The 14,762-nt window shown below is 41.0% G+C and overlaps 1 protein-coding gene across 1 annotated transcript in view; it reads left to right on the top strand.

The window, feature by feature from the left end:
* The first annotated feature begins 1,089 nt into the window (after positions 1-1,089).
* Positions 1,090-14,762, top strand: part of HOOK1 (hook microtubule tethering protein 1) — a 68,662-nt gene continuing 54,989 nt past the window's right edge. The window contains exons 1-3 of the mRNA XM_049617066.1: positions 1,090-1,184; positions 1,444-1,590; positions 9,703-9,788. Coding sequence (XP_049473023.1) covers positions 1,528-1,590; positions 9,703-9,788 — 149 coding nt within the window. The 5' untranslated portion in view covers positions 1,090-1,184; positions 1,444-1,527. The remainder of the gene's footprint in view (positions 1,185-1,443; positions 1,591-9,702; positions 9,789-14,762) is intronic.

Genomic DNA, 14,762 nt, shown 5'->3' with positions numbered 1-14,762 from the left:
GACCAGGTCTTCAATTCCTAGATCTTTCCCCTTTCCTTTTCCTTTTCAGTTAAGTCATATTACTGATGTTGCTGTTGTCCAGAAATATAAAATGACTCCACATGGGGTAAGAAAGTTCTAGAATGAGGTTAAGAGACTTGATAGCAAATGCAAGTACTGTATTTTTAGAATGAGACTGATTTACATTTGAGGGCTTTTAATTGCAGTTATCCATCAGTTTTAAACTTTCAATGTCTAAATATAAAGACCGTGGCAATATAAATGAGCCAGCTGCATTTTTACACAGAGCATGAACTGATGAGTTTATGAATGAGTGAAGTGATGGAAATCAACAGTAAGAGTAAGAATATCCCAACCCATTTCAACAGCCTAAGCCATACATCAGTACCTTGGAGAGCTTCCAACTCTACGCCACCCCCTCCCTCACAAACATTCGCAGAAAAGGCAAGTTTTCATCCGCCAAAGGAAAATCGGAAGCATTGTACACTGTTATCTTCCATGTTTTTTGAAAACTAAAAAAGATTATTTCATTTTCCATTTTCCTACCTGAAAATGGTCTTCCTTTTCGCCCCATTTAAAATGCAATTGCCCGTCTCTGTGATCTTGTGCGAGCTTATTTAACTTAAGCAGCTTTATGGTATTCTCCCCCCTTAGCAAACACATTTCTTTGCCATGTCTGCAAAGGAAAATGTCCTTTTCCAATGAGCGACCGGGAGAAAATCAGCTCTCCTTATCTCGAGTAGGATCTATTTCTGAAGACACGAGGGCAGCAGTGTGGATCTCCACAGGTGTAGCCAGGAGCTGCCCTACTGAGGGGAAGGAAGGAGGCGCGAAGATGCTTGAGCCCGCCCTACTTAACGCTGGGAGCCCCGCGGCCTCCTCTGCCCTTGGGGCAGCGTGAGCTTCAGCCGCTACATCGCCCAGCCGCGCACGCGCGCTCCCCGCCCCCGTCCCCACCGCACCTGCCAGGTCACAAACCCCTTCCCACCCTCCCGCGCTCCCTCCCGGAGGCTGTCTTGTCTCACATTGATTGGTCGGAGCCAAGACGGTGCGTCCAATCAGCAATCCCTCCTGCGCAACCTATCCCCGCTCTTCCCGCCCCCTCCCGCCCCGCACGCCCCTCTCGAGCACCTACTTTCTTTGTGACTGGTGCGCGCCCTGGTCACTCAGTGCGGCGGGAAGAGGTGTGCGGGATAGGGAAGGAGGGGGGGAGGACGGGAGGGGCGGGAGGGGCGGGGAAGGGGCAGGAGGGGGCGGGGCTCAGGTGCAGAGCCGCGCAGCCTGGCCGGACCCGGCAGGGGGCGAACGGCGGAGCGGGGCGGAGCGGGGACGGGGGCGTTGGCGAGGAGGGGGTTACGCCGGCGACGTCGGCCGCGCGAGGCTTCGCGCGTGAGCCGCGCGGGCGCTGGGCCTGGCTACCGAGCTTTCCCGGCCGGCGAGCAGGTCGTCGACGCCGGCTCCTGGCGGAGCGCGGGGAGGAGGGAGGTGTCGGTGTCAGCGGCGGCGTAGTCGACGGCGGCCCCGGCCATGGAAGAGACGCAGCCGCTTCCGCAGTCCGAGCTGCCGTTATGCGACAGCCTCATCATCTGGGTGAGTACGAGGGGGCGGGGGGCCGAGGGGCCGAGGCGAGTTGCCCCGGGCCCCCGGTTCTCCGCAGGTGAGCCTCAGGAGTAGCCGGGCCACCTGCGCCGCGGACTCGGCGCGTCGCCCTCCGAGTCTCCTGTCGCCCTTGACCGCGAGAGTGCCACCTGCGGGTCGCGGGGCAGGTGTGTACGTGTGGGTGTTGTACGTTTGTGTCTGGGGACTAGGGGCAGGTAAAGGGAGCTCCGGAGCTGGGGCCGGAGGAGGCTCATCTTACTGCTTTGATCTATCTAGCTTGTGACAGCTGTGGCTGGAGCCAGGCGTCCATCCCCTTTGCTCTTCGCTGCCCCCATTTTCTTCTCCCCGGACTGCCGACTCTCTCGCCTTCTGTCTGCTGAACAGCTTTCCTGTACGGACCTCTGTGCCACTTGGGAGCGGAGGCCCTCTGCGAGACTCCCCTCCTATCCAAACCACTTTGCTCTGCTTGGACACAGGTGGCCAAGAGGTGGTTTTGGTTCCTGGATCAGAGCTCCTCCAGGACCTCCGATTCTGTAGAAGTAGTTTCGAAGGGATATTTGCACACATTTGATATGTTGGAGGTGGGGGCTCCTATTCCTTTTTTCTTGCTGGCCCCCCTTTTCCTTCTCCAGTGGACAACATTTTCTTTCAAGAAAAAGACTTGGTATTTTCATTTGCACTTGGTGCGTGTTTGGTATTTCTAATTAATTTGTGTGGTATTTGGACAGACAGGATCTGCCCCCAGTATTCCCGTAAGTAAAACGATGTCTCACCTTTTGGAGGTGCTCAGCGATCAAAGAGCTGGCAATTCAGGTGTAACTTCCAACCCACATTGGGCAAGGTTGGTGCTTGATGGTCTGTCCACAGGGTGCTGTTGATGGTGCCCATCCCTAAACTAGTTGTTTGGTTGTGTGTGGATGAGCGTGTGCATAATGGAATGTAAACAGACTGGATCAGGAGGTGGTATTCGGTTGATGCTGTTCTTTAGCGATCTCCTCATTTGAGTAATTCAAAACAGTGAGAAATCAGAGAAGGTTTCTGGCTGTGTAGGAAGTCTATTGGAAATGACCGTGATTTAAAGCAACTTTTACAGTTTAGAGGTAAATAGCTTTGGTTATAAGTGGAATGCAGGTATATAGGGCTTCTGAGTTAAAAGCAGTTAGCTAACTGTTCATCTTTATTTTCATTTAGAGTAAGTATTGGAATTGAGATGTTGTGTTTTAAGACTCTCATGAAATAAGGCAACATTACTTTTAGCGATGTGTTTTGCTAAAACAAGTGACTAATTAAAGGGGGTATCCTAATCTGTTACATTATTGCTCTAAACATCTGACTTAAGTAGTAAACTTCGTCTTTGTGATGTCATTGACTTATATGAGGTGGTGAAGTAAAGGATGTTTTTGAATTGTATTGCAATGTTTTAAAATACTATGTACTATACCCATTCTTTTAGCCAGTATTTATTGAGTTCCTGCTTTGTTCAAGGCACTGAGGAAGACGTATCAAGAATAATCAAGGAACTTTCCATTTTTTCTTGGAGTGGTAGGCAGAGCTGTGTATTTTTATAATGAGAGGCAAAATTCCTTAAAAACTGCAAAAATGCTATAGATGACAGTATAGTAGGTTATTTGCTTCTCCAGTTCTAAGGCTGCTGAAACACTGGAGAAAATGGAATTACTGTGCAGATTGTTGCCTTTAAAAATGCTCTACAGACAAATCTACTTGCTCCCATAACAATGCCCAGCTATATAAAGACTAAGAACAACCACACAGATCCCCTCACATTTCTCTTTGCAAACCTCTACCAGTACCCTGTTTGAACCCCCAACTTTTCTCCCCTCAGAAATATGATCTCCTCCTTATCTTGACCCTAGCTCTAGATCCCATCCCTTCTACCTCTTCTAAAACTTTGCTTTTTCATTTCACTCTTTCCTTTGGATCCTTCCTCTTTACACATAAACTTACTTAAATCTTCCCTATCTTAAAAAGAAAACAAAGAGCCACCACTCCCTGTTAAAACCACACTCTATTTCCCCTTCCCTCTGCAGTCAAATTATTTGAGTTTTGTATACTCATCCTTTATACTTGAACTTTCATTCACTTCTCAACCCACTGCACATGAGATTCTTTTCTTTTAGGCCTTCACCTACTGGATTTGGCAAACTCGTAACTATTCTTTATTATCCTTATCTTACTTGATGGTTCTTTTGTGAGATCATCTTCTGCCTTAGTTTCTTGGGTACCTGTCTCTTGGCTTCTCTTTACCTCTCCAGATGATTTCCAGTGAACGTTGGTATCTGTCTTTGCCTTTGCCAGCCACTGCATTGTTGATGTCACCTCACTTCTCCAGGTTTTCCCAAACTCTCCCAATGCCCCAAGTCCTCCATGCCCACCATGCTGCACTGACTTTCTATTTCTTGAGGAATCTGGGCTTCTTAATTATACTTTCCTCTACCCAGAATATTCTCTGTCTAGTGAGTGACTGACTTCTTCTCACCATTCAGTTCTCAGATCTGTTGTCATCTTTCAGAGTCAGTAACAGTGAATGACTTACCTGTCCCCCAGTCCTATCTCTTTATAACCTGTCACCCCTTTTCTATGAGTCTGTAACACTTAACACTTTCTGAAGTCAACCTATTTGCTCCATGGGGTCACAGCCCCTTTGTGACCTGTTTTCTGCTGTATTCCCAGGAACAACAACTGGCCGGGATCTCTAATACAACATTGAATCAAAGCGGTGATAGTCCATATCCTTGTCTTGGTCCTGACCTCAGAGACCAGTATTTCACCATTAAGGATGTAGGTTCTTGTAGATACCTGGGGTAAACTTTTAACAGTATGATAGAGGATTGATGGATTTCAGCAAGTAGAAATCAGGGGAAATGAATTTTCTAGACACAGGAAGTAATGTAAATGGTCTTCTTCGGCAATAGATCAAAAAGAGGTAGTGAAGGCACATCCTTGTCATGATATCTCTCATTTCTTAATGTGCTCCCTACCGTAGTAAGTAATGTTACATGTTGAGGAGAAGTAGTAGGAGATAAAAGATTAAAAAGTTAGGATGGGGCTAAATCATGGAGGTGAGAAGACAGCTGGTAGTAAACTCTGTTCTTTCAGCACTAGACAGTGTTCTAGGACAATAGAACCAACATTAATAGAATTTGAGAGGTCATTAAGAAAACCTGATTAGTACAGAGATGCCTCTTTTGGCAGTTTTCTTTTTAATTTTATTTTTTAATTTACATCCAAATTAGGTAACATATAGTGCAACAATGATTTCAGGAGTAGATTCCTTAATGCCTCTTACCCATTTAGCCCATACCCCTTCCCACACCCCCTCCAGTAACCCTCTGTTTGTTCTCCATATTTATGAGTCTCTTATGCTTTGTCCCCCTCCCTGTTTTTATATTATTTTTGCTTCCCTTATGTTCATCTGTTTTGTCTCCTAAAGCCCTCATATGAGTGAAGTCATACGATATCTATCTTTCTCTGACTAATTTCACTTAGCATAATACCCTCCAGTTCCATCCACATAGTTGCAAATGGCAAGATGTCATTCTTTTTGATTGCTGAGAAATACTCCATTGTGTGTGTGTGTGTGTGTGTGTGTGTGTGTGTGTGTACCACATCTTCTTTATCCATTCATCCATCGATGGACATTTGGGCTCTTTCCATACTTTGGCTATTGTTGATAGTGCTGCTATAAACATGGGGGTGCATGTGTCCCTTTGAAACAGCACACCTGTATCCCTTGGATAAATACCTAGTAGTGCAGTTGCTGGGTTGTAGAGTAGTTCTATTTTTAGTTTTTTGAGGAACCTCCATACTGTTTTCCAGAGTGGCTGCACCAGCTTGCATTCCCACCAACAATGCAGAAGAGATCCTCTTTCTCACATCCTCGCCAACATCTGTTGTTGCCTGAGTTCTTAATGTTAGCCATTCTGACAGGTGTAAGGTGGTATCTCATTGTGGTTTTGATTTGTATTTCCCTGATGGTGAGTGATGAGCATTTTTTCATGTGTCCGTTGGCCATCTGGATGTCTTCTTTGGAGAAGTGTCTATTCATGTCTTTTGCTCATCTCTTCACTGGATTGTTTTTTGGGTGTTGAATTTGGTAAGTTCTTTATAGATTTTGGATACTAACCCTTTATCTGATAGGTCATTTGCAAATATCTTCTCCCATTCTGTCAGTTGCCTTTTAGTTTTGCTGATTGTTTCCTTCGCTGTGCAGAAGCTTTTTATTTGGATGAGGTCCCAGTAGTTCATTTTTGCTTTTGTTTCCCTTGCCTCTGGAGACGTGTTGAATAAGAAGTTGCTGTGGCTCTTTTGGCAGTTATTAAGAAGTTATATTTTATGGGACACCTGGGTGGCTCAGTTGGTTAAGCTTCTGAATCTCGATCTCAGCTCAGGACATGATCAGGACATTTTGGCTTAGGACATGATCTCATAAGATTGAGTCCCACACCTGGCTCTGCGCTGGGCATGGAGCTGCCTTAAGATTCTCTCTCTCCCTCTCCTGCTCCCCAGCACACACTCTCTTTTCCTCTCTCCCTCTCTTTCTCTCTCTCAAAAAAGAAAGAAAGAAAGGAAGGAAGGAAGAAAGAAAGAAAAGAAAGAAAGAAGGAAAAAAGTTTTATTTTATGATTTGGAACTCATCTTAAAATAATTTGTTCTTAGAAATGTTGTACTGCTACTTAGCAAAAAATTTAGAGCTGAAAGACAAATTTGGGCACCATTTACATGGTAGAGGGAGTATATGAGAGTTTGCAGTATTTGCATGAATATATATTTAATAAACTTGGCTTTGTAACATTTGGAAAATTAAAATTTTGGGACTTTACTTTCACCAATAAAATTAGAATTGAACTATATTTTTAATGGTTTTCTTAGTTCTTGTGTTCTTTGACCTTGACAGGCAGGTGAAGGAAAAACAAATGCCAAATATATGCCCAAAGGAACAAAAAATATTAAAGGCTGAATCATTGTTATGAAAATCTTAAAACAATAATCTTTCTGAAATGAATATTTAGAGGAGGAGAATATGAGAATAGAGCTGACCCAAAGTTGAAGATTTTGGCTGTCAGTTGGGAAGACCCCCCTTTCTTCCTTGATTTTGGTGACATTTATATTGAAGCAATTCAGGAACAATATTTCCACATTTTTGATTATTTGCATTATTTAAAGATAAATAAGAAAGTAAGATTGATTTGCAAGAACCTGTGGTTACTGATGGAAGCCCTGTCTGCCCCTTTTGGGCCACTCACCAAAAAGACTTCTGCTTCTTTACCTCTGTGAAGAGTAGTGTGAAAGAGGACGGTTTCCTTTGTCCCTCTGCTTTGGCATCACTACCCACACTGAGCTTTTTAATTTATTCACTCTTCTTGGTTATAAAGCCTTTCTGTTTGGCCAAATGAAATTACATTCTGTGTTATCTAATTTATTTTGCAACTAGTTTAAGAACTTTCAAGAGACACTCCAATTAAAATTTTTTTTTAATGTTTATTTTTGAGAGGGAGAGAGAGAGAACACAAGTGAACGAGGGTCAGACAGAGGGGGGACGCAGAATTGGAAGCAGGCTCCAGGCTCTGAGCTTTCAGCACAGAGCCCGACCCTGGGCTTGAACCCATGAACCGTGAGATCATGACCTAGGCCGAAGTTGGATGTTTAACCAACTGAGCCACCAAGGCTCCCCAAGACACCCCAATTTAAATCCATGTCTAAGAGAAGGAAAAATTGATCTTAATCTGGACTTGGTGGTCAATGAGGCAATACTTAGTATATGTACTACTTTTACATATTTCTTTACTATTTTGCTTAATATTCTGTGCTTCTTAAATCATTCTTTTAAAATAACTAATCCTATCCATTTTGTAAAAAGCTAATGATATAAAATGTAAGTAGGAAGGGTTGAAAAGTGGGAGCCACAGTTTACCTGCAAGTATATGATTATCTTCTTTTTAAAGATGCCCTAACCCTGGGGTTTCTCTTTCCTGTGCATCCACTTAGTTGCAAAATCCTGGTTATTTTATATTTTAAATTCCATGAATTTATTCTGTCCTCTTGGTCAGCGTTACCCTATCTGTAAGCCACCTGTTTTATCAACAAGACTATTACAGGAGCCTTCTAACGGACTCAGGTGTAAAAGTTATTCTCTTCCTTTCTCTGTGTCAGTATTGTTGCTATCCTAAATATGCTAAAGTTATCACTCTCTTTCTTACTGTTCTTCAGTGATTCATCATCATCCAGAGCATTGGTTCTAAAAAATTGATGTGCATAAGAATTGCTGGGGCAGGGGCATGTGAGTGGCTCTGAAGGTTAAGTGTCTGACTCTTGATCTCAGCTCAGGTCATGAGTTCAAGCCCCACATTGAGCTCCACACTGGGCATGGAGCCCACTTAAAACCAAACAAACAAAAAAGAATCACTTAGGCATTTTCTGATTTAATGTGTCTAGAGATTCTTATTTGTATTGTTCTTAGACCCCAAGCTTTGAGGAACCCCGAATCATAACTAATTGCTAACAGCTGCTGAGCTTGTACCAGGCGCTGATCTAAGTTGGCTCTGCTTGCTAATTCTCTCAACCATCTTGTGAGGTAGATACAAACTATTCTGCTGTTTCCCATTATAAGGATGATACCATCAAGGGTAAGTCCATGCTTCTTGTCATGGACCTCCAGAGTTCTGACCCATATCTGTTTTCTTACCTGCCCCCCCCCTTTGTTGTCACCTCTTCCCCGTTCCTCTTTGCCCTGAAAATCCGGTAATACTGAACTGTATGTTGCCTAAAAATACCATTTCTTTTCAGGTATTTGTGCTCTTATCATATTCCTATTTCCTAAAGCTTCCTTCCCTTGGTTCTTTCTTTACTCAAGACCTTCTGTTCAGGAATCATCTCTGAGAAGTATTTCCTAAATACAAACCCTAATTAGTTAACTCCTGTCTATTTCTGAATGATTTGTGCATACTATAGTCATGAGACTGGGAATGGCATTTTCTAGAAATAATTTATGTCTTTTTCTCCTGTCCTTAACTCTTGATTGCAACTGCTTGAGAGTAGAAAACAGGTGATTTTCTTTTGTAACCCCACGGTGCCCACATAGAGTAGGATCTCAGTAAAGTATCTTTGTGTACTTTCAAAGTAACTGTAGCTAGCATTATTTGTCTGTGTCATTCTTCCATGTGTATTACCATAATGGAGACTTACTTGTAGAATCTCAAACAGAACCGCTAAAGGTGAATCATGGAGGGGAGAGACTTTTGTCAGATTAAGATAGTTAAGTGGCAAATTAAGGAATTATAATTGAATAGTAAAGGAGATAAATATATGTAGGAAAAGAGAATCATAGTGTATTTAATTTAAGATCATTATGGGTTGAGATTAGACTTCTAGGAAATATATGACCCATTGTAGCTCTGCTGTAATTTGCTTTTCAAAAATTCTTGTCTTGTATTTGCTTTTTAGAAAAAGACGCCACAGTTTCACTTCTCTTTTTACCATGTACATGAATGTTTAACAAATAGAGATTCGACAAGAATAATATGTAAAGCCAAACTAAATAGAAACAACTTGATGTGGTGGGTGGGCCCTGGACCATTCATGCCCTGAGACTAATTGTTGGATGGCAGGCTGAGGTCCTGCCTTATTTCAGGCCTCACTGGTTAATTAAGTAGTTTTAGACTTGACATTTCTAGGCTTTGTTGTCCTACCAAATGATGTGAGTGAAATTTTAAGTTGACATAATAGGTTACCTTAAAGTCCTTTCTGATGTTATTCTCCTAACAACGAACACAATATAGTTGATCTTAAGGTCTGTGCATCTGACTCTCAGAAATTCTGAAGTACTTCCTACATTGCATCAATATATTTGACTGTTTTCGGTGTGATTATTTGAATTGTTAAGTGTTTATGTTTGTAAGACTATTACACAGCCACGAAAACTTGTTAGTATAGTTGCATTTGTTCGGCCCAGTCTGAATTTAAACAAAACAGGACAATTTATAATTATTTTTCTCTGTCGTGTTCATATGTTTGGGGAGGGGAGTTGGTAACACCACCCTGTAAGGATAAAGGAACAGTAAAGTCATTTGCTCTGTGTCATTTTAGCTGCAGACATTCAATACTGCCGCACCTTGTCAAGATGTCAAACAGCTGACTAATGGAGTTGCCATGGCACAAGTTCTTCATCAAATGTAAGTAGTAGTCCAGACTCTTTTTGAAAGAATTGTAAACCCAATACCAAGGAAGAAAACTTAGCCTTGTATTCTAAAAGTTGCTGAAACTTTATCCTATTAAGTCGTGACAGGCATTATTACATCTAGGGCACGGGAAAGTTCACCACCTGATTCTTCCTTGCTTGTTCACAGAGGTAATCTTAATTAAGTGAGCAAACACGATTATTATCTAGCTAAGAGATTTTCATTTTAAACTTGTCCTGGTCACATTCACAAACTACAGTAACTGGAAAAGAAGCCGTTTTAAGGAATGGTATAATTGCTTATGATTTTTTGAGTTACTTTACTATCATTGGAAGGTATCAATGCATGGAGATTATTATTTTAGAGAGAATTGAAGTATATAATACTGGATTTGGAAAAAATATTAAATTTTAAAATCTATATTTGAGTTAAAAGTAGGAATTCTATGACTCTACCAATAATAAAATGAGGTATAAATGAATTTTGAAATCACAAATATTGGAGAATCTTAATAAAATGATTCTATTTGGATTAGGCCCGTTAGATATAATTATATAGTATCAAAAGTTCCTAAGTCCATTATTTCATAATTTTTGCCAAACATTATGCAATGATTACGGTTATAACATCTGCAATATGAGCTCTACCCTTAGTAGGAACAAACAGGGCTAATTTATTAATTGATAGCCCTACTGATTTTGTATTAGCTTACTTTTATGATAATGTGTCTTCCATGAGACCAGAATCCTATCTCTGCTATTTGTTTTATAGTCAGAGATGTTTTTTTCAGTGGTTGCCATCATTTTGTCAAGGTTTGTTGTGATTGACATTGAAAACCCTGTAGATGGGTTTGCAGAAATTCCTTATCACCCTCAGAAAAACAACTCAAAGTGTCAAAATTGTAGTGACTTGGAATTTTCAACATGATCTAATGTGAATAGACAGATTTTATGGTTAACTCAAGATTAATACATTAAGAGACAAACTTAACATGTTAACTTTTTTTTTTTGGCAGTCATTCTAAAATATGCCTTTCTCCCTTCTTTTCTCAAACATGTTTCTTAAACATTTTATTTATTTATGCCCTGATTAGTTTCAAAGTGATTTAATTGGTCAGAACCAAGCATTCTGGATATGACCCTTTATTGATGATGTGGGAAAGTCGTCATTATTTTTTATTGTTAGAATGTGCCCCTTGCCTTTTGTTATTGCAGTATGTTGTGGGTATTGGTGTAGATGGAGCTACATTGTGGTTGGTATGGATGTAAGACTGGTACGCATTCATTGACTTCAACAGTGCCATCCAAAGCTGTTATTTATATGTATTGTGGTAGCTCTGGTAGCTTTTATACTACAATACAATAGAAGAGACCTGTTTTTACTGTGATATGATGCAATGGCTCTTTGTCTCCCTGTACTCTACCACTGTACCTGATGTTTATTATTTTTTTTATTTAAAAAAAAATTTTTTAGTGTTTATTTATTTTGGGGAGACAGAGAGACAGAGTGGGGGAGGGGCAGAGAGAGAGGGAGACACAGAATCCAAAGGAGGCTCCAGGCTCTGAGCTGTCAGCACAGACCCCGACACGGGGCCCGAACCCACGAAGCATAGGATCATGACCTGGGCTGAAGTCGGATGCTCAACCAACTGAGTCACCAAGGAGCCCCTGTACCTGATGTTTAGAGTAGGGTCAGTTCAAATTTAGTTAAACTCTACCCTTTATCACTAACTCATTTTCCATAATCTGTTGGATTCTGCTGTTACTGCCAAACCTCTGGCTCTCTGATTTTCCTTTTTTTCTTTTCCTTCTCTCATTTGTCTCTTGTCTTCTAATGGCTTTTCTGCAAGAATAATAAAATAGCCAAACAATCAGAAAGCTCTCTTTCTCCATAAAACATATGACAGTGACCTAAAATTGGATTGAAACCTCTTTTTTTGCTTTGCCTGTTTTGGCATGTACTTAGCTGTCTTAGTCTCCTTATCATCCAAGAATTATTTAAACTTTATTTTTCTTTTGAATCCCCTTCTAGTTTTATAGCTTTCCAGAAGTCTGGATCTGGATAGTGAAACTTAGAAGCATACATTTTTCTCTAGTTGAATCAGTATATCATATTGCTGCTAAAAGGTCACATTTTACCATATTTCTTTGAACACTCAAAAGCACTTTGTATATGTTACATTCTGTTATGAATTGCATTGATTACTATTGTGACTCACATCAAATCACATCAAAGTTGTAACTGAAGATGAGAAGGGAAATTCTGCTTTCTAAGGAAGTAGCAAAATTTAATGAGTAATTATTATTTACCTGAAGCAAGTATGGTAAATAATAAATATTAAAAATCAATGCCCAAACTATATGACTTAGACTTGGAGAGTCATGGAATTATTGCTAGGGTTTTACAAGTCCTTAATTGTTATCTTTGGCCTGAATACTTTTAAAAATATATGTAGATATTTAAAGAACACATGGGGAGAATCTATAATTACAGCTGCATTAGTTTCCCAGGTACCACAGAGTGGGTGGTTTAAATCAACAAAAATTTGTTTTCTCTTAATTCTGGAGGCTAGAAGTCCTACATCAAGGTATTGGCTGGGTCATGCTCTCTCTGTTGCCTGTAGGGGAGGATCATTCCTTCCAGCTTTCGTACCACCATCCCCCCTCCACCCTCCCCACCCCCCCACCCCCCTATTCCCAAGTCTGTGGCAGCATGGCTCCATCTCTGTCTCTTCTTTGCTTGGTTGTCTTCCGTCCATGTCCGTGTCTTTGTGTCCTCTCCTCTTCCAGTCGTATTAGTAATTTAGTTTGATCTCATCTTAATTTGATTGCATCTGCAATGACCCTGTTTCCAAATAAGGTCACATTGACAGATATTGGGGGTTAGAATATGAACGTGTTATTTTGGAAGATACAGTTCAACCCACAACAACTATAAATACTATAGCATGTGACTTCCCCCAAAAGAAAGGCTTAATTTGGCCACTTTAAACAACAGATAACTTCTCTGCTTATTTCTTTTGCCTGTCTTGACTAGACATTTTTGCAAGAGGGAAAAGAGCGAGAACAAGAATGTAGAAAGCCAGAGACCTCAAGTACCATGCAGTTATCTCTTCATTCATTCAGTCAGATATTGGAGTATTTGAAATGATGAATCATGATAGCCAACATCTGAGTATTTACTAAGTTATAAGCCATTGTTATATACCCTACGCATATATTATTTCATTTAATTTTTACTGTTCTGTGAGGTAGATATTCCTCAGTCTATACATGAAACAGAGGTTTAGAGAGGTGAAACAACTTTGGTAAAATCAAATAACGAGTTAATAGCAAAGCCAGGATTGGCATAGCTTTGGCCTGACTCTAATACCTGTGCTCTCAGTCAGCTGTAATCCGTGAAATCTAGTATCTTGACCTTCTCCTGATAGATTTTTACTTTGGGGTCTTAATACATAAAAGGTCAGATGTGCATGCCCAAAGTACAGATCACAATTTCATGTGTTAACCACAGTAGGCCTTTTAATTGTCCAAGAAAAACTATGTCAGGGTGTCTCTTGGAGCAAAACAACTATGTTGTGTATAGTAACCGGCAGTTGTTAATTATTGCCTGTGTTTAGTTGGTAAAATTGTTGAAGACAAACACTATGAGTGCAGTTAAATAATTTTATACTCATTCCTACTTACTTTTGTTAGACAACAATTGGACCATATTTTGCTTCCTCAGTCTTATGTCCCCTCGAGTTTCACTGAAGTTCTGGGAAGGATGAGAAAAGGAGCTAATTGTTCAGGCCAGGAGTCTAGTTAAGACGTGTAGATGTGGCAGTGCAGAAGTGTAAGGAAGGATATGTCCAGAGTTACGAGGTTGGGTATCAGGGGAAGGTTGGCTGCCGTTACAAATGTTTCAGAAGAATGACTTGTTTATGAGAAAAGGAAGAAGGCAGAAGTTACGAAGTATTTCTCAGAGTGTTATAGGCTGAATGCTGGCATCCATTCCAGATTTCTGTGTTGAAGCCCTGACCCCCAGTATAGTAGCTGTATTGGAGATGAGGCCTCTGAGAAGCAATTAAGGTTAAATAAGGTCATAAGAGTGGGGCCCTGATCTGATAGGATTGGAATCTTTGTAAAAGAGACATCAGAGAGCTCACTCTCTGTGAGCATACCAAGAAGAGGTCATGTGAGCACACGGACAGATGGCAGCCACCTACAGGCTGAAAGAAGAGAGCTGAGAACGAAACCTACCTTGCTACACCATTTTGATCTTGGGTTTCCAGCTTCCAGAGCTGTGTGAAGTAAATTTCTGTTACGTAAGCCACCCAGTCTGTGATCTTTAGTTATAGAAGCTTGAGCAGACTAAGACGTAGGGCTGAAGTTGATTTGGAGTAGAAAGAAAGACAAGGAGGAACACAAGATAAAAGGAGGAAAGCTAGAAGAGGTTATGTCTAGATCCATATTCTAGAGGTAATTAGAACATAATTCTAGAAGCATATATAATGATATCTTTTAGAAGACTTGTGTAGTAGGGTTCTCCAGAGAAATAGAATTAGTAAGACATGGATATATACAATAGGATGGACACACACACACATACACGCACATGCACACGGGACAGAGAAATTTGTTTTTAGGATTGGTTCACATGATTGTGGAGGCTGGCAAGTCCAGAATCCACAGGTCAGGCCTGCAGGCCAAAGATCCAGGAAAAAGTGGATGTTGCAGCCAGAGTCCACAGGCAATCTCTTGGCAGAATTTACTCTTTCTTGAGGGGGGTTAGTCTTTTTCTTAAAGGCTTCAATTGACTGGATGAGACCCACCCACATTATGGAGGGTAATGTGTTGTATTTAAAGTCTACTGATTTTTTTTTTTATTAAAAAATTTTTCTTTAATGTTTATTTGAGAGAGAGAGAGAGAGAGAGAGAGAGCGTGGGCAGGGGAGGGGCAGAGAGAGAGGGAGACACAGAATCTGAA

This window comes from Panthera uncia (assembly GCF_023721935.1).
Source record: "Panthera uncia isolate 11264 chromosome C1 unlocalized genomic scaffold, Puncia_PCG_1.0 HiC_scaffold_4, whole genome shotgun sequence".
Classification (NCBI taxonomy): Eukaryota; Metazoa; Chordata; class Mammalia; order Carnivora; family Felidae; genus Panthera; species Panthera uncia.
The sequence above is the reverse complement of the archived record's forward strand: the minus strand, read 5'-3'. Positions and strand labels throughout refer to the sequence as shown.